The sequence below is a fragment of the Taurulus bubalis genome (genome assembly GCF_910589615.1).
Source record: "Taurulus bubalis genome assembly, chromosome: 9".
Taxonomy (NCBI): Eukaryota; Metazoa; Chordata; class Actinopteri; order Perciformes; family Cottidae; genus Taurulus; species Taurulus bubalis.
Genome location: NC_136597.1, coordinates 19,862,282 through 19,882,030, shown reverse-complemented (window position 1 = coordinate 19,882,030; position 19,749 = coordinate 19,862,282). Strand labels below are relative to the sequence as shown.

General features: G+C 41.7%; 2 protein-coding genes across 2 annotated transcripts; both read left to right on the top strand.

Moving 5' to 3' along the window:
* Positions 1-1,714: 1,714 nt before the first annotated feature.
* Positions 1,715-6,674, top strand: LOC306741600 (uncharacterized protein; the record flags this gene model as incomplete). The annotated part of the gene is made up of 18 exons (XM_079223907.1): positions 1,715-1,793; positions 1,912-2,026; positions 2,108-2,282; positions 2,377-2,488; positions 2,834-2,940; positions 3,373-3,499; positions 3,623-3,743; positions 3,932-4,017; positions 4,153-4,283; positions 4,366-4,425; positions 4,510-4,573; positions 4,668-4,762; positions 4,857-4,985; positions 5,461-5,575; positions 5,660-5,797; positions 5,952-6,118; positions 6,206-6,288; positions 6,479-6,674. 18 exons carry the CDS (start codon positions 1,715-1,717, stop codon positions 6,672-6,674), a joined length of 2,100 nt encoding a protein of 699 aa, XP_079080033.1.
* Positions 6,675-7,501: 827 nt separating this feature from the next.
* Positions 7,502-18,396, top strand: cnot4a (CCR4-NOT transcription complex, subunit 4a). Its single transcript, XM_079223997.1, has 13 exons — positions 7,502-7,538; positions 9,081-9,303; positions 9,559-9,756; positions 10,071-10,157; positions 10,747-10,848; positions 11,057-11,182; positions 11,315-11,439; positions 11,523-11,729; positions 12,123-12,180; positions 12,273-12,528; positions 14,496-14,999; positions 15,226-15,450; positions 16,443-18,396. The coding sequence occupies exons 2-13, from the start codon at positions 9,130-9,132 to the stop codon at positions 16,772-16,774; spliced, it is 2,394 nt and encodes a 797-aa protein (XP_079080123.1). The 5' UTR covers positions 7,502-7,538; positions 9,081-9,129; the 3' UTR covers positions 16,775-18,396.
* The last annotated feature ends 1,353 nt before the right edge of the window (positions 18,397-19,749 follow it).

Below are 19,749 nucleotides of genomic sequence, written 5' to 3'. Positions count from 1 at the left end.
ACAAATCCAGAGTAGTTTAGACCACACTGATCTGTGGTTGATACCTTTGGTCTGTGTAAACAGAGTTTAGGTCAAAGTTCAGCTTCCTGAGCAAAGTTTCCTGCATTTTAGTTGCACGGGAGAAGGTAGGCAAAATACCCTGTTTTTTATAATAATGACCTGATTGAATATAATGTGCTAAAGACTTTTCAATTTTGCAAAGCGTGGACGTTTTGATTAAATAATTGTGTATTCATACCACAGATATATGTTCTCCCTCCTATTGTGTAGAGCATGTGACCAGAAATTAGTAAATGTTGACAGCAGTTTAAATTGAAGCAGCCTTTCAGATGTCTTCATTGTAATTCAAAGTGTTTGTTGACGAGTCTCTGATCCTCTCTGTGTGATTGATGAGATTAAAAACACTGTGCAATTGTGGCACAAAATAATTTGTAGCATATTAACTAAAATGTTCAGTTGTTTTTTTTGGCAATGGAATACATTTTAGACAACAATGTTTAATAAGTGCAGTGAAGAAGAAGAAAAAAGAGAGCTGTACTGCTGACCCGTGCACTGGTTGTCGATTTCTGAGAGTGGCCCCAAAAAGAGGGGGTGGGGGTTGGTAGGAATTTGTCCCAACTAACTGGAGCAAAGAAAGTCTTCACAATGGCTGAATTGGACTTGTGCCTTGCAGTGACAGAGAACACATTGCAGAGTGTGATGCAACTGGAAGACTTTTTCTGTCCCTTCAAGTAGCTGAGTTTGTTCATTGGTTTGTTTTAACCACCACCTATGTGTGTGACCTATATGTAGCCCTTTCCTTGAAGATAGGTCTACATGGGATTTAAGTTTGACACACCGTATATACACTGCCGGTCCAAAGTTTGGAGTCACCTGGTATGTTGATGTGTTTTCTTTCCTTCAATGATGACTAGGTTAGAGACAAAAAAGAGTATCATTCAGACATTACATTTATTATATTATTTGTAATAGTTTTGGCCCCAAAAGAACAAGTAGAATTACTTAAATACAACTTGTGTTTAGTCAAAGTTCCCACAGTGTTACATGCCAGGGGAGAATACTGTTGCAGCTATTCACCCCCAAATTCCCTTCGCTTTTGAATTTGCATAAATGTCCCACTCACGCTCATTCTTGAAACACAGCGGTGCATTTGGGCTCTAAATATTTTGGGCCCTCTGCAGTCTACTCAGTGGATGGAATAGTTTTACACTCTGATTTGTTTGTCCTTTTTTTTCCATCTGATATTCATTGATCCAAATCCAATACTGCTAACCCTAAACTAACCTTATATTTCTACTGTGATGTTTTAAGAATAGCTTTTAATATTAACACACTTGTTTATATTCCATCTTTTTACAAGCATTTGTGTGCACTTGAAACAGGAACGCATTCCTTTTTAAATCTGCACTTTTTGATACTAAGCATCCATTTAATTTGACCAATGACTGGTGATTCCTTCTAATGTTCTGTTCGAACCATTGTAGAGCATTTTGTTCTCCATGTACAAAACACAACAATATGTATTTAACCATAATCAACCAATTAAGCAAGTAAATGTTCATTTCTCTAGATGTCTAAAAACAAACATCAAAAACAGTCTTTAAAAAATGGCACCATAAGTCCTTAACCGTCAAAGAAACTTGAATGGCACAGGTTTAGATTCAAAAACTAAAATAAAAATGTTTCCAGGGTTTCCCCAAAAAATCTGAACAGAATGAGGATCCTGCAGAGAGCCTCTTCACTCATCCTAAGAAGAGGAATCGCAACGTGTCATAGCAGATTGGGCAAATGTGGTAAAAGCATCCTCTCATTATATCTCCAACACTTAAAAAGTATATTGTACGCACAATGCATAACAGATTGATAGTGGAAATGATGATTCCTGAACCTAAATGGCACCTCTTCCTTCAGGCAGCGTCTTCAGAGTTCATCCATCTGTATCAAAGGCGCTGGCAGAAAACCAACCGGTGGTTGCACTCGAGAGCACTATCATCACACATGGCATGCCCTATCCACACAACCTGAGGTACAGTCAGTCAACTGTACTACCCGCATCTAAACGTTGCTTTTATCCCTGATTATGAATTCCATTAATGTTGTAATGCAGCACAGCGAAGCAGGTGGAGGCCATTGTGAGGGCTGAAGGAGCCACTCCAGCCACGGTCGGAGTGATCGAGGGTGAAGTCTATGTCGGTCTGTCGTCAGAGGAGCTTGAACACCTCGCCCTCTGCAAGAGCGCCCTGAAAGTGTCCCATCGTGATCTGCCCTACGCCGTGAGCAAAGTGAGACCCCGACGAACTTCTCTCAGAATAATCTGAAAACTAGCTGAGTCTGTCACTCAGAGTTGAGTTTTTGTTTGCTGTCCTATTTCCTCAGGGTCTCTCTGGTGGAACGACGGTGTCAGCCACGATGATTGCAGCACATCGAGCTGGCATCCATGTGTTTGTCACAGGGGGCATCGGAGGAGTTCACAGAGACGGAGCGAACAGTGAGCCGACTAATACTTTACGCATACTGACACTCAGTAATTACTCTTAACAAACCAGGACAACTAACTCTTTCACACGGAGAGGGAAAAATTCTGCAAGTGTGTCAGCTGGATTTGATGACAAAGACCATTAAAAGAGATGAGGGTGCATTTGTAATCCAGATATCATATCAAGGTGATGGGATCGTTCATCCTGAGGAACTCCTCCATGTGTGAGGACACCAATAGTGTCAGGACAGTCAGTTTGTCTTCTTAGTTTGTTAAGAGGAATACGTTAGAATCATGTCAACGAGTTGTGTGAAGGCCTTTCATCAGTCAGGACTGAGTAAATGATTATTCCTCCAGGTCTGGACATCAGTGCAGATTTGACAGAGCTCGGCAGGACTCCCATTGCAGTCATCTCTGCTGGAGTCAAGTCTATTCTGGACATCGGTCGCACCCTGGAGTTCCTTGTAAGAATATTGAGATAATGTTGTCACTGTACAATACTACTGATACTGCGTTTTCACATTTGAGTTTTTACTTTAATCAGCCAAAATGTGTTATATTGATATATATATATATAAAATATGCAATATTTTACTTGCTTTAACTTATTAGCTTGTACTGACTTTAGTTTGAATTTAAAGAAAAGGTTATTTTTAGTTTAAGTTTTTAATTGGTGATGGCCTGCAAGTTGGGGAGGACATGGTGGAGAAAATCCTGTCATTTTGTGGTTATTTGTGTGTTTGAAACCATAGATCACCTTCAATAGAAATAAAAAAAGAATTAACAGTCAATATGATCAATAGAAGGAAAACGAGAAGAAAATGGATGACTAAGTTTCATCGGTACAAAATTATTGAATTAATTAAATAAAGCTGAGTTATTGTATCTTTCATTAGGAGACGCAGGGTGTCTGTGTGGCCACTTACGGAGCGTCGAGGAATTTCCCGGCCTTCTTCTCTCCACAAAGCGGATTCACTTCTCCATGCCAAGTCTGCAGCCCTGAGGAGGCTGCGGAGCTCATTGGTATATCTACATTTTATAACCTTGACTTAACACACCAAAGTCAATATTGATTATTTACCAACACTTGTTTTTTTTTACTTATACCTGTTGTGAATGTGGATCTGTTTTTTTCTCGTCGTTCAGCGAGCGCTCTGTCTCTGGATCTCCAAAGTGGCGTCCTGTTAGCGGTGCCCATCCCAGAGGAGCATGCAGCAGCCGGCCAGCTGATAGAGGAAGCCATACAGGCCGCACTAGCAGAGGCCAGGTACAGAAAGTCTGCATGGCTTATAATCTGTTGTCAATTTGTTTTCTCAATACATGAGATACTAGCTCTAGAACATCAGAGGAAAATTCCTGTCTACATTTATTTATGGTCATGACAAAGTGAATCAAATGTGCTGTTTATCTCAGCTGGAAAAAAAATAATTTCTTCTCTCTTTTTAATTTTCTCAGGGCTAAAGGTATAACAGGAAGAGATGTGACACCATTCATTCTTAAAATGGTCAATGAGCTGACTGAGGGAAAGTCCCTTCAGGCCAGTATCCTTCTAAAAATCATCATCAAGCAGAGAACATATCAGATTATTTGGAAAGGAAGTGGCGCAAATACGTTGTTGACAATGTTACAGGGCAGTATATCACAACTAAAATGCCCTTAACCGGTTATGCTCTTAGATATTGCTCTCATTCATAACAATGCTAAAGTCGGCAGTCAAATAGCCTGCGCGCTGTCAAAACAAATGACTGAGAGAAAGTCCAGAGGCAACACTCATCATCATGGAAAACACTCATCGGACCCAGATATTGTGAGTAAAAACACATACAGTGGACTTGTTTCCTCTAATATGATTGGCATAATACAGTACCCACAATGCTGTTCTTTTACAGGTTGTCATAGGAGGAATAAACGTTGATTTTATTGCAAAAGGAAAGACGAAAACCCTTCATGTAAGTTTGATTCATCCACACTACTGCAGATCATGTAAGGGCATATTATCATTTGTTAATTCTGAGAAAACTTGTCTCTTACAGTTTGGACAGACCAACCCAGGAAGTGTCTGTCAGTCATTTGGTGGTGTAGGACGGAACATTGCTGGTGTGTTTTCATCTGATAATGTAGATGAACATTGTTTGCAACATCCTTCAAATCTGATTATCTCACAGACACGTCTTTGGTGCTTTCCTTCCAGACTCTCTGAGTCGTTTAGGTCGTAGTCCCCTGCTCATCTCAGCCACTGGAGCTGATTCACACAGCGAAGCAGTGTTACACTATTGTAAACATATGGTTTGTGTTTATTACTAAGCATGATTATAATCCCTTTTTAGAATTAGATAATGTAAATGTTAAGTTCTTGACTTTTTTTTCTTATTTCTCTAAGAACACGAGTGGTGTGCTCAGGCTAGAAGAGCAAAACACAGCGACTTACTGCGCTGTTATCACTGAGAGTGGAGAACTGAGTCTTGGATTGGGAGACATGGACGTTCATCAGCAGATCACAGAGCAGTATGTAAGTGATGAAGTTGCTCGTCTTTCTGCAAGGATAGCCCAGGTTTTAATACAATATTCATAACGACATACCCACCATTCAACGTTAAAGTCCTTAAAATATATAAATACCATAGATTTTCCAGTTGCCCCTTCTCAAATGTGTATATTTGCTGTTTTTCTTGCACTTTCAGAGATACTACACTAAATATCTTTGGGGTTTGTACTTATAGTCTGACAAAACAAGATATTTTAAGATGTCAATTTGGACTTTGGGAAAGCGGGATGGGCATTTTGTTGTGTTTTCTTAGATTTTATAGGCCAGATATGACAAATCAAGAGTTTAAGCCGCAGATTAATCAATAATGACAATCATTTTTTTTATATATATTTTACAATTCCCTAACATTCTTGTTGCACGTCTTGTTTAGAAAAATAAAGTGTACTTACTTCATTGCTATTTCTTTATTATTATCTCTTCAAATGTATTTGTGTAGGTGTCACAGTTTGAGAAGCAGCTTTCATCAGCCACTCTTGTGTGTCTCGATGGAAACATTCCAGTTTCCACCATTGACTATGTTTGCTCCATTGCCAGAAAACACAACATCAATGGTGAGCATATTAAGATGGTCACTATGACTGATTGCGATCAGAAGCTTTCATTGATTTTAATACGACACAATCAATGTGTCACAGTTTGGTACGAGCCAACGGATTCAGAAAAGGCTTCTAAGCCTTTCCTATCAGACGCCTGGAAGTTTCTGTCCTATTCATCTCCAAACCTGGCAGAGTTGTGCACCATGAACAAAGCACTGGGTCTCCCAACACCTGAAGGTAAACATAATTCCTTAATGTGCATTTTGTGGTTTAACTTCTTTTTTTACTCCCTCATCTCAAACACATATTCCCACATACAGTTGTTACAGTTAGAATTCTTGTGGGAAAATGCAAATAGTGTGTTAGTGATTGAGGATGTGGTTTTTGGCAGTGCTTCCGAGCTCTCTCAAGGAAGTGCTGAGTGTTGCTGTGGCTCTCTCCCGCCCCCTGCTGGAGCATGTCCACTGTCTGGTGGTGACTCTGGGGGCCAGTGGAGTGCTGTTATGCGGAGAGCATGATGCGGGCTCTGTCAACCTGCAGCCAAGAAAACAGAAGAGGGTGAGAACAACTTATATCTGAAATGGATAATGGTGATGATTACTATGACAGCGAAAGTGCATATGTTTATTGCACATGTGTTTGCAGAGGAGGCAGCTGTGTGCTCTCCACTACCCAGCACTGACTGTGACAGCAGAGGAGACAAAGAATGTATCTGGAGCAGGAGACAGGTAATACTTACTTGACCTCCTTTCTCTCACTTATTCTTATTTTAATTCCAAATTTCCCCTGCTTCAGTTTCATCCACTTTTCAATTATCATTACCTCTTCCTGTTTCTGTCACACTTTCTCTCACTCATTAAATCCTTTTGACTCAACAACCTTCAAACAAAACGGCACTAATCCCCGCTCTGTCTGCAGTCTCGCAGGTGCTTTGATGGCTGGGATTCTCCAGCGGCGAGACACTGACAGCTGTGTTCGGATGGGCCTCCTGGCTGCACGGTTGTCCCTGGCGTCATCGCACCCCATCGCCCCTGCGCTCACCTCAGAATCCGTGGATCCCAGCAAAATCCAGACTCAGTGCTGGCCCAAACCCAGCTTCATGTGGATAAATTAAAAATATTTTCAAATATGTTTTGACGAAATGTGTGTAGATTGGTTCATTTGCACATTGGTTTGTTGACTTTTTTTTTTTTTATCATTTTAGCCATAACATTTGAGAAACCCGCATGTAAAAAATGTGACTGTGAGTGTGTAAATGAATGTTAGAAGATGACAGGGTTTTACTGAAACCATTATGTCCACATTTAAATCCAAATCCTTTTTTTTTTTTTATATAATCCATTACAGATTAAAAAAGAGTACAAATCCTGCATTCAAAATGTTCTAATGTGGCTGCTGGTGGAGCTCATTTGAACTACTTATTGTAATAGTTGATTACTTGTTTAGTTTATATACTGACAATTCAACATATTTTATAAACTGATACATATTTCCCAACTAAATGTACCTCCTAAAGTTTTTTGGTGTAAATACTTAAATGAAGTAAGTATCTCACAAGTATCTCAAATATGTACATGGGTACGATACAATTAGATTTTTTATTTTAGATGTCAAATAAAAACGTTTGTAGGAAACAAGTCCCTGCGGTTGCAGCTCAAAGTCGCCGAAAACTGTATTTCCCACAAAGCATCTGTTCTTCTGCGCAGACTCAGTCGGTCTGAACACTTGCCCAGCTCCCTCCTCCCTACTTTAATGCTAGCTAAGATGGTGGTTTGAGCGTAAATTGCCTCCACAATACTAAGAAAAGAGAGGGGCAAAACATCTTTACAGCCTTTTAATCACAACAGAACAACATAACTGCGGTTATCTTAAGTGACCGGTTATATAAATTTGGACATTTCAGACACATTGTCTCGCAGTCCCCGCCCAATTTGGTGTGACTCCCTTGGAGTGGAATCCTAAGCTAAATACGGACAGGGTAAGTAACGTTAGCCGAGTCGCTAGTTGGGCCAGCGTCCATTCTCTTCATAAATAAAACACACTTGTGTCCGTTACGGTTTTTCAGACCGACTCTAGAGTACCCTCGATCTTATTGGACCACTGTCCGGCGGATCTTGATGCCGTGAGAGCGATGTCAGTTGTTCGTAGTGCCAACAACTTGCTCCCAGTCCGGCGTTAGCCCGTGTAGGCCTCGTCGTCAGCTCGGCATCAAACCCCCGTACATCTGATGGTAATGTAGCATGCTAGCTACGCTGATGCTGGCGATTAGCTTAAAGCAAGCTGTCAGTTTATATGCGGGAGAAGGTGAACACGTCTTAAAACGTTTAATCTCAGTAAGTAAATAACCACCGCTGTGTGTTTTGATTTGATTCTGTGACGTTACCGACAGTCAGTCCTGAATAACCCGGCTTCTTCCACCAATCCGCGGCTAACGTTAGCTTAACGTGAGTCAAGTAACATCTGTCATAATGTACGATCCAGGAGACGTAGCAGCTAAAGTTACTAGCTAACCCGAACTAACGTGAGGTATTCCGGTTTCATATCACCACTTTATCAACCAGCTGATTTCTGCGAGTGAAGCAGCAAAAAAAAAAAAACGCGACCCTCCTGGACGTGTTTTTTTTTTTTTTATCTGTCAGCTAAAACGCTGCCAAGTATTTATAATGTTTGCATTCTCCTGGTGTTTATTCAATTCAACTTCATACTTGTCGGTTTTGATTGATCTGGGTTTGTCATGAGTTCACCAGCTGATAGCGGTGTTGTCGCACAGAAACCAAGGGTTCAATGGTGAATCAACGCAGTTTGTTGCGTTTCCCTTATGACGAGGTGTCTACTTTAGTCAACATCCTCATGATCACTTTAACACGATGACGACTGTGTTTGACTAGGCTTATCAGATATGCTGTCAGTTGTCTTTTATTAGGCTCATTTGTTTTGCTTAAACAAATGTAATTATAAAGTATATCAATATTAGAATACTTTCATCAGGCTGTAGGCTAAATCGCTATAGTGGTATTTATTAAGATATACATATTTGGGATTGCTACTTAAACAGATTAATTGATGATCAATATTTTAATTTCTGTCTAGCTAGCTTAATTGTTTCAGCTCTAAAATGTACTGAGAGCAGTTACTAGTATGTAATCTACCCTATGGTTTAAATGCAGAAGACCAAACCGTAGAAACATATCTGCCTAAATCACAGTGCAGTTCACAGGCACCACAAACTAAGGACCATAGGAATGACCACCTCCCTTAAAAGTTTCATTAAGAATTGAACATGATATCCATTGTTAAGGTAAAAATACTGCAGAAGTTTAGCTCGGTGGACCTAATAGAGTGAGTGTACTGTTTCCTTTGCTGCTGGAAAGATATGCATATTGGTGTGCTCAGTCTGATATTGTGACCTTGGTGGTCAGAAAGTCAGTTTGAGAGTCTATACAAGTCTGCATTAATTTCAGTTTGTAGAAATGATTGGTTCAGATGGAGAGCTTAAACTCAACTTTTCGTGTTTTCTCAGCCCTGTGCTCTGGCACCAGCTTCAACACTCACCCTCGCCATACCATAGGATGTCCCACAGCCCTGAAATGAAGGATGACCCCATGGAGTGCCCTCTGTGCATGGAGCCGCTGGAGATTGATGACGTCAACTTCTTCCCCTGCACCTGCGGCTATCAGATCTGCCGATTCTGTTGGCATCGCATCCGCACAGATGAGAACGGCCTCTGCCCCGCCTGTAGAAAGGTGAGGCGATGATGACACGATAGCATAGAAACTCATCACTCGTCCTGACAAACAGAGGGATGAGGATGTTGAGTGTTCCAATGCTATTATAGGAGGGAGAAAATATTTTGACCCCCCTTTATAAAGTAGCCCTGTTTATTAAAACATCAGCTCATCATTTACATTCTCAGCGTGTGGCTCGTGATCCCTGTTGAACTATCAATCACTGTTCAACTAAAGCCCTCAGTTACCCACTATCCTTTCCTTTTTGTGTAGCCGTACCCAGAGGACCCCGCTGTGTACAAGCCTCTCTCACAGGAGGAGATCCAAAGGATAAAGAACGAAAAGAAGCAGAAACAGAACGAGAAGAAGCAGAAGGTGACAGAAAACCGAAAACATCTGGCCAGTGTCAGAGTGGTCCAGAGAAACCTTGTGTTTGTGGTGGGCCTCTCACAGCGACTCGCCGACCCAGAGGTGAGTACAGAGTCTCCAGGATGCTCAGTGACGTTTATGCTACCGGTGACTTTGGAGCACGGTAACTGTTTTTAGCGTGATGCTAATAAGTCTGGCAAACTCAAGGCCCTAGCTGCTAGATTGACTTTAAACATGGTTAACATAAAATCTTAAACTTTTGATACTGAATTATTATATTGCACATTTTAAATGTCTTTCTATGAAAGCCTCAAGAGTAAAGTTTGTGTTGAACATTGTATAAGAAGTCACAGTACACCCTAAATTTTGTGCTAAGTGTTTTACATGTATTTTTTTTTTTTGCATTGTGCCCACAGGTCTTAAAACGGCCAGAGTATTTTGGGAGGTTTGGGAAAATCCATAAAGTGGTCATCAACAATAGCACATCCTACGCAGGTTCACAGGTGAGAGAATGGATCAAAGATGACAGGATTTACTCACAATTAATGTGTTTTTATGCATCATTCAAATTTAAACCGCGTCTACATGACACAGGTATTTTTGGAAACATAGTTTTTCTCTGCGCTTTGGACTTTCATCCACACCCAAATGGCATTTTAGGTCTCTGAAAAAGAGGATGAAGATTTTCAGAAACCCTGTTTTTTCATTGTTGATAGAGAAAACTGTGTTTTGGGCTTTTAACTTCAAATTGTCATGTCCTTTGTGAGGAGTCACTTATGAGGCGACATGCGTGTGTGTGTGTGCGCGCATGCATGTGGCAAAACCTGTCCACTGGCTTTGACGGTGCTTCAATTAGGTTTTTCCGTTTTCGTCTGAAGGAGGAAAAACACCAAAAGCCAAAACATGTGGACTAGGTCTTAATCTGTGTTATAAAAAATAAATAATAGAATGATCATTCATCTTTTACAAGGCGCATTGTGAAACCTTTTGTTTACAATTTGGAATTGACCAAGATTTGTTTGTCTTTTTAGTTGGTTTAGTTAGGTTTTTACTCTCGTACTTGTATGTTTACTTTATTTTCTGTTTTTTCAGGGGCCAAGTGCCAGTGCTTATGTCACTTACATCCGCTCTGAAGATGCTTTAAGAGCAATACAGTGTGTGAACAATGTGGTTGTTGATGGCAGAACCCTCAAGGTGAGAAGTTAACAACTGCAGATCTATGTGACTATGATTTAGTTGTATTTGCATAAAAGTAAGGTCTTGCTTTCTGTAAAGTATATAACCATCCTTTTTTTTTTAAACAACCTGCGACGTAAAATAGTATGTTTTTGTTTTTATAAACTAGAAGTCCTTGAAGAAAAACCCCATAACCATCGCTTCTCCTTTCTTCTCTCTGTTAAAGGCTTCTTTAGGCACAACAAAGTACTGCAGTTACTTCCTTAAAAGTATGCAGTGTCCTAAACCTGATTGTATGTATCTACATGAGCTTGGGGATGAAGCAGCTAGCTTTACTAAAGAGGAAATGCAGGTAAAATATGTTTCTCTTTCTGAAATGTGGATTAAATTGTTGCTCCTTTTGCTTTGTGTATTGATTGTTGTTCATGCTTTGTGTATTAACCAAAGGATTAATGCTGACTCATGTTGTGTCATTTGTTTTTAGGCAGGGAAACATCAAGAGTATGAGCAGAAACTCCTCCAAGACCTCTATAAAATTAACCCTAGCTTTCTACAACCTCCAGCATGTGGAGCAGAGAAGTCAAAGAGTAAATCCAGCTCCACACAGAGGTTGTTTTTTTATTTTAAATATTCTTCTTTCTCTTACTACGTCCATGTGAGCTGAGCTTGATTTTTCTGCTGTTTTGTAACAGAACCAACACTACCAATGGTAAAGATGGGTGGCCGACGCTGTCAGGACACAACAAACTGGCCAACGGGCTTTCAGAGGACCGCAAGTCTCCTCCGCTGCTAGACTATCTAGACCAAGAAGCTATGGCTTCAGATGGGCTAGAAACAGATCTGGGTCTTGGTCAGCATACTGCATTGTCCCCCTTCTCCTCTAACTGCGACAGCAACAGGTAATATAGACTCTTCCTGGACGACAGCACCAAAATATCTTGAACGAAAAAGCTTTTATTTTATTTACTTTTTGTTAAAGGAATAATATGTAGTCACATTGTTGGTTGCTGTTTGTAAACGGCAACCAACTGTCTGGCTTGAGAAGCGAATGTGAGGGGGAGAGCGACTGCAGCAGTAGTTGAGAGAGCTAGAGAGTGAATGAAGAGAGGGATCGGCATTCGTGAGAACAAAGCTGTTCATCAAAAGAACAAAACGTGGGCCAATAAGTGTGGGTCATGAGTAATGATTGAGAGGGATTCTTTTTGTACCAGTCTACACATTGTGTTTTCGGAATTTTTGGCACAGCATATCTTTTTAATATGTTTCTAAATGTGTCGCTTGTTTATCTGCAGTCCCAGTGACAAACCTCCAGAGTCGATTGGTATGGTGAATGGAGAGACTTTACAACAGGTGAGAAGCCTCGACTCCCGTTTTTTTAAATTTCCATATAAATGATGGTGATCCAGGAGAATCTAAAGAATGCCTCTCCTCTCTTTTTCCAGATGCCCACCAGTGACTCCCCTTCTCCTCCCCCTGGTTTAACCAAGCCCAGCCTCGTGGTGCCCATCAGCATGTCGGACCTCACAGCCCGTTCACCCTTTGAGGGTGCGGCAGCTGAGTCCCAGTCGCTCTTTTCGGACAACAGTAACTTCAGACATCCTAACCCTCTCCCTGCCGGCCTGCCCCCCTTTCCAAGCTCTCCCCGCGGCAATTCTGACTGGCCCATGACCCCTGAACCACAGAGCCTCTTCACATCAGGTACTATGGAGATTTAATTCAACATTTTGCTTGGCTTTAGTACCCGATTGGTTGTGCTTTTTTGTCTTAATCCTCAAATAGTGTGTTGACCTGCAATCCACATTGTTTTCATAATTTTGACTGCAAAGGCCTTTACACACGACGACTAAATGACACGAAAAAATAAATACTTGTCTGCGAATAATTTGCATAATTTGACGGTGCAATGATCCAAGGACAGAGGCTGTCGTATGCTGAACAGTTTGTCAAGCTAATTTAATTGAAACTGCCAGGATCCTCTTGACTAAGAGCGGAGTCCTCTGAGTGAATTTTAGTTCCCTTTTGTGAACAGTTACAGTTTGTGTCATGGGCTTTTATTGTGAAAGGTAAGAATGGAAGGAGTCGATCTGAGGCCTATGCTACGAAGCAGGATTTGTGTTTAGCGAGGTAACGTCAGGGTTAACTCTGGGTTTTCAGTCCTCTGACGGAGGTTCACTTCTTACCGCGGTAGATCACCATGGTTACTTAGGCTGAACACCTAACCTGCAGCAGGTTATGTTGATCTCTTATGAGACAAGAGATCAACTCGGATAAAAAAACAATCAAAGCTCAGTTCATGGATTGTTAGATAATATTACACAAATACAAAGAAGTTAAAGTCATAATCCAGAATAAAAGCGACACAGTTTAAATGGACACTTGCAATAAATTGCCCAATGTGTAAATCAATAAATCTACAATATCACTGCCCATCTAGAGCAAGATAGATCTGACTGTAATTGCATGTGTGTGTTCTGTTAAATGAATGTGTTTAAGATGTATTCTTATGGCGGGTGGGACAATATTTTAGTCTTATTCTTTCAGCTGTGACCCCGTCTGTGTGAAACAGACATGAAAGCAAAAACAAAAATCACAAAATATTCTCTTATCTTATTTTCACATATCATGTATTCGCTTACGTGCGTCTAGTGTTCCATGTCGTGTCTTACAGTCACAGACTGAATGCAGCGTTGCTTTGCTCCTCTTACTTTCATGTTTGCTGTGGGTGATTAGAAGTTATGGACGTACACCTTCTTACCGCTTTAATTATGTTTTTATTTAATTTTTCCTCCAACCGTTTCACACCGGATTGCAGCTGAAAGAATAAGAAGACATCTAAGCAACACATTCATTCAGTGGTTCTCAAACTTTTTCTGTCACGCCCCACTTTGGAGGAATAAAAATGTTCGGGCCCCACTGCCCCACCCAAATTGTAACAAAATGGTCCAACTTTTTGTGACTCATCCATCCATGCTTTTTCAAATAAGAGAATAAAGAAAATTGCAATCCCTTTCAAGTAAACCAGATTGCAGTATCTGCAGTGAGCTGCTTTCCTCTACAAATATTTTAAAAACGGGGTTGTAGATTTGATACGGACACTCTCAATTCATGCGCAATGTTAGATCTGTATTATGTTTTGAGAAACGCAACAGCAGAAAAGACCTCACGGAGATCTCACGGAGGCTTTTAGCAAAACGCCAAGAATCATCGAGTCGCGCAGCGTAGCCTGTTAACGGCGTAACGTAAACATTTCAACAAAAGTACAGGCATTTCGTCATGCATTTATTAATGACGTTTTATGTCCGTGTACTTTGTACTTTTGTACTATGTAAAGTTATCATGTTCATGGAGAGAGTGTTGGTCCTGAAATCACAAGGTAGCCGGTTCCATCCCCGTTCTCCCCATAGTTTCATGTCGAGGTGTCCTTGAGCACTGAAGCCCCAGTGCTTTACAGCAGGACACTGCCCCTTTAATTACTAAGGATGGGTAAAATGCAGAGAATAATTTCCCCACTTTAATAAAGGATTATATATAATAAAAAACAAATTATTATTTTTTTTAATGTGAACACGCTCATAGCCAGATAGTCAAAGAAATCCTATGACTAGTCAACTAAAGGTTGACATGGAGGACAGTTCCACTCACGTGTCTTTCTTCTTTCCTCACAGACACAATACCAGTGTCTTCTTCCACAGACTGGCAGGCGGCCTTTGGCTTCGGCTCGTCCAGCAAACAGCAGGACGACGATCTGGGCTTCGATCCTTTCGACGTCACTCGCAAGGCCCTGGCCGACCTGATAGAGAAGGAGCTGTCGGTGCAGGATCAGAGCCCCTTTTCCCCGGGGCTCCTCTCCCACGGTGGGAGCAACCATGGTCTCGGCCTGCCTCCGCTCAACCCTAACCCCGGTGCCTCTCACCACTTCCCCAGTGGCCTGCCACGCCTCCCCCAGCTCCACCACAGAGCCATCTACAGCTCCTTTAGTTTCCCCGGCAGTCAGAACAGCCAGGCCAGTCAGCAGCAGCCAGCCTCCAGACACCCCTGGATGGGCGTCCCGACACGGAATAACCTCACACACTTGAACCACTCAGCCAGTGCTGCCTCACACAGTAATTTCCTGGACCTGAATCTGCCCCCTCAGCACAACACAGGGCTAGGAGGGATCCCCATCTCAGGTACCAGACATCTTAGATGTCGTTTTAACATGCAAGTGCTTCCAGAGGACAGAGATCAGATGTGTTGTATAATCGTTATTTGATGTTACAATGTATGCTGTGTGCTACTTGTTTTGAGTTGTGTTTATTGACCTTACACATGGTAGATGCAGTTCTGCAACTGACCACTAGTCGGTGATCAAAGCACCTGATGAACTGATGTACCTGTTTTCTTCTCCTCCTGCAGAAAACAGTGGCTCTATAGACGGCTTAAATGTGAAAGAGTGGCAGGACGGCCTGAGAGCTCTCCTGCCCAACATCAATATCAATTTCGGGGGCCTCCCAAACTCCTCTTCCTCGTCATCCTCCTCATCCTCCAACAGTGTTAACCACATCGGTGGGCCGGCAGGCATCTCACACAGCCTGAGTTGGGACGGCACAGCCAGTTGGATGGACCCGGCGATCATCACAGGTAGAAATTGTAAGTATTTACTCAATCATTTTGATATTCCATTAATTGTGCAACTCATTTACAAAGCAAAAAAGCCAATCATTTACTGGTTCCAGCTCCTGTTTTATACATTATTTTTTTTAAATAATAATAATTGAATGCGTTCCAAATATTTTCTCTTTCAACTCTGCTAATTTGCTGCTTTTTTTTTCTTCAATTTATTGCTTGGTTTATAAAGATGAAAGTAAATGGTGAATAATTGTCATCATATTTTCTTAAAGCTCTTCAAAGTTGTACGATCAGTATCTTAAAATACAAGACAAAAAAAAATATTACATCTGTGAAGAATGACTTGAAAAGTTCAGCTTTTTAAATTAGTGTTAATTAATGTGTGAATCCTTTTTATAGAACAATAAATAATTTGAATAAAGTGAACAGCAGAGGCATCACTGTTTAGATATTATTAGTTGCCGCCTCATGTACATTACAACTGAGTTATTCATTCATTAGGAATCCAATAGAGGAGTTTTACGAGAATCATGAAACAATACAAAAGCTTTTGCATTAATATTCATCAATTCATAATTTTTTCATGCTCTTCTCTGCGTTCCCTCAGTGCAGTTTCTGCAAATAATTAACCTTTGATTAAAAACCATTTAATGTTAATTACAATTGAAAAGCTAGCTATTGCTGCAACTATTATCAAATCAGCTCTTATATTGGACAAAAAAATCTGAAAATCCTTTAATTTGAAAAGCTGGAACGAGTAAATGTTTGGTTAAAAAATATTATAGGTTTCTGTCTGAATAATTGATTGTATTCATCTGCTTTAACAGGTCTGTTTTTAAATGAGTCGACACAAATTAACTATTAGCACCAGAAGGCCATCAAAATGAAATTATCTTCACATTATTTGTGTTTATTGCAGTGGCGTTGTGTTAAAATGTGTTTATTTGTCTCCCCCCTGTGTTTGTCATCACTCTACTACTGTGCCACCCCCACCACCCCTAAAGGCATCCCGACCACAGCGGGCAACAGTTTAGACTGTCTCCAGGACGATAACCCACCACACTGGCTCAAGTCCCTGCAGGCGCTCACAGAGATGGACGGCCCGGCCAGCTCGGCGGTGCCCACTCCCCCCCAGCCCCTCCACAGCGGCCTCCTCGACGCCCACCTCCCCCTCCACCACAGAGCCGCCGGCGGCTGGGCTCCCTACATGCCCCCTACCACAGCCAACCCCGCCAGCCAGTTCCACTCCCCTCCCCCCGGCTTCCAGACCGCTTTCAGACCCCCGGGACAGCCCGCCACAGAGCTGCTACAGAGTGCCGCTGTGGACCGCCACTGAACACAGACTACAGCAGACACCCATCCATTCCCCCACTACCACTTTATACCCACTCATCCTGTACCCCGCTCCCCTCCCTCCCCTCAATGCAATACACACCAATCTGCAGAGTATGAAAAATTATTAACAAAGTAACAAACATGCTTTCTTCTTTTTCTCTTCCTCCTTCCTTTTGTCTACTCTGAAGGCCTATTTGTTTTTGTTTGTGGCACACAAGTTATCGGGACCCTCTACCTGCTACCATTGCCACTCATTAGAGCTAGTTCTGGGTGTAACGCAGGATCCATTGTGTAGCTCACTGTTAACAGAGAGCACAAGAAAACGGTATGGCATCGAGCGCCCAGTGGTGACACAAGAGTTAACTTCACAAACTGACAAAGAAACAAATTAGCTGAAGGGAGACCTTTTTTAAAAAGTAACTAATGATTAAGCATGAACAACATTTGTGTTTTTGAAAGTTGAAGTCACGACAAGTTTTCGAGGAATGAAGCAAGCTGTGAATCTGCTCTTGAAGCTTTGCCCCAAAGACCCTCATCCTCCCCACTCTAACAGGAGACTGTGAAGCGGTGAACCCTTCCAGCCAAGTTGTGAATACAGCAAGGTGCGAGAGAAAGAAAGAGAAAAGGGGTTGGCACTTAGCTAGTTTTTTTTTTTTTTTTTTTTTTTTTTTTGAGAGTGGTTTTAAAAAAGAAATGATAAAAAGAAGCTGAGATTTGGTTATTAGAGAGTGAATGCAGATGGCACAGGGGAGTTGAGGGCACAGGCTATGCATGGGCTCCCTGTTAGGTAGGGACACAGATGGCCTGCTTGAGAGGCCACTTGTCCCACATTCCCGCTAGAGGAGGGCTCCCACTGGCCCCGTCCTGCTGGAGGGAACATTTTGCTGAACCTCTGTATCAGAGGATAGAGCACTGCCTAACTGCGGGGCGCCAGGGCTTTGGGAGATCATGGCACACATCCTGAGCACTAGGGTTAGACTCTTACTCACAGTGCCACTGTGTGGTACCGACAGTAGCTAGCCCTAACATGGACAGCCACCAAGTAGTTACGACAATGACCGGACGGATGAGGATTTGTCAAAAATACTAAAGAGGGTAGCAACAGGGTTCACAGGTCCCTTTTGTTCGACCCACGAGGGCTTAAACGAGGCCTTAACACGGACAGATGAGAAAAAGGAGTGATGGGAGGAGGAGTCTAGCGTCAATGATTGCTGAAAAATATGCAATATTGTATGTGATTTCAGCAACTGTATGTGCGTGTATGTCCCAAAGTAAGGTGCTGCAAGACAATACCACGTACTGTAGTAGTGATTTAAGGAGCTTTTCAGCCTTTAGGATTCGAGATCGACCTCTCCGACCACCGCCTTTTTTCTTTCTTTTTTTGAAGTCTTAATTCTGATCCATATTCGCTCTGTCTCTGTCTCTCTCTCTCTCTTACCCCACCCCCCCTCCTGCTGTTCCCTATTTAACAGTATTTCACAAAAATGAACAAACTCATCCAGGAGAAGCCAACACAGAGTCATACAGTGGGTTTTAACATGATGTTGCGTGGGGGAAGAAAAAAACGGAAACAAATTTGAGGCGCTTAAAAGGAAGTGAACTGTCCTCTGCAGGTCTGGAAAAATGAACCTTAAATAAAACTGAAAACTCAGAGCTGGTGTTTGTCTTGCTGTTGTGTTCTCAGCACCCTGATTCAAACATGTGCACTTATAAATATTTAAACTTTAAAGTACTCACCGCCATACTTTGTAAAAACCCCTCAGGAAGGTCACTATAAATCACTCGTTCCTGTTCCAATGCCTTCCACTAGGGGGCAGATGGCTTTCTGTCAGTGATGAAGCTCTGCAGTCGAGCACACACACAAGGTTACACAGAGGGACTTTTTTCAAATCTACATGATTATTCACACTAAATATATATTTTTTTTAATTTTAAGTAAGTATTTACTAAGCTCATTAAATGATTAAATGCAAAGGTGCATATATGAATCAGGTGTTATCACGTAGTTTAGGGCCATGTGTTTGTCTTTTCCGTGGGAGCTGAGCATGTGTGCATATCGCAGCCCTTCAGTTTGAAGCCCTGCACTCTCCCAGGCCAATGCAGCAGTAGATACCTGCAATAGACACTTCTTTTTTTGTCCTGTAGGTCTTTGGCGGACACAGGGAGGAGCACAGTTGATACTTGTACAGTGGCCTCACTGTTTCTACTGTTGGATGTCTGAATCATGATTTAAAATGTTTTTTGTCTTTGCAGTTCCCAGGAAGTCAATCCAAACTCACTGTTGCTTAAGGCTGCAATTTAGGATTGTTTTTCTTATCCATTAACCTGCCGGTTATTTTCAAAGTAATCATTTAGTCTGACACTTTGACCAAATTGAGATTACTGTACGCTATGAATACGGACTCCAGATAGGTATCAAAATAGTTGACAATATGTTTTTGTTCATATTTTTCGGCTCTGGTTTAGGTGTAGCTCGGCATGAGGGAAAAACAGATGACCCGTAACCCTCTTCCGTTTCAGCCCCTATAGTCTCAGGCCTTCAATAGTTTTAGGACCCTCTGAGTTCAGCCCCCTATAGGCAAGGCAAGTTTATTTGTATAGCACATTTCAACAAGGAGATTCAAAGTGCTTCACAGAAAACCATGAAAAGCATCAAAATAATGCAGAAGAAAACAAGATTTGAAAACAATTAAGAACATTCATTAAAACATTAAAAAGAGTCTAGTGTCAGCCCCTCTGGTTTTAGGCTCCAGGTGCAGAGGAGGCTCGATCAGAGGTGTGTGTGTGTGTGTGTGTGTGTGTGTGTGTGTGTGTGTGTGTGTGTGTGTGAGAGAATAATGCAAGCAGGCAGCAGATTCAGGAGCTGTGACAATGAGTCAGCAGCAACACAGGTGGGTGGGGGGGAAGCTCTGCTGAGTGTTCCTGTACCAACACACACTCGTGCAGACGCTGCACTGAAACATAAGGGAGGTATCT

Coding starts and splice junctions, on each gene's coding strand:
- cnot4a (XM_079223997.1), top strand. CDS start 9,130: ATGTCCCACAGCCCTGAAATGAAGGATGACCCCATGGAGTGCCCTCTG. Junction 11,730..12,122: donor TCTAACTGCGACAGCAACAG/GTAATATAGACT, acceptor GTTTATCTGCAG/TCCCAGTGACAAACCTCCAG. Junction 12,529..14,495: donor ACAGAGCCTCTTCACATCAG/GTACTATGGAGA, acceptor CTTTCCTCACAG/ACACAATACCAGTGTCTTCT.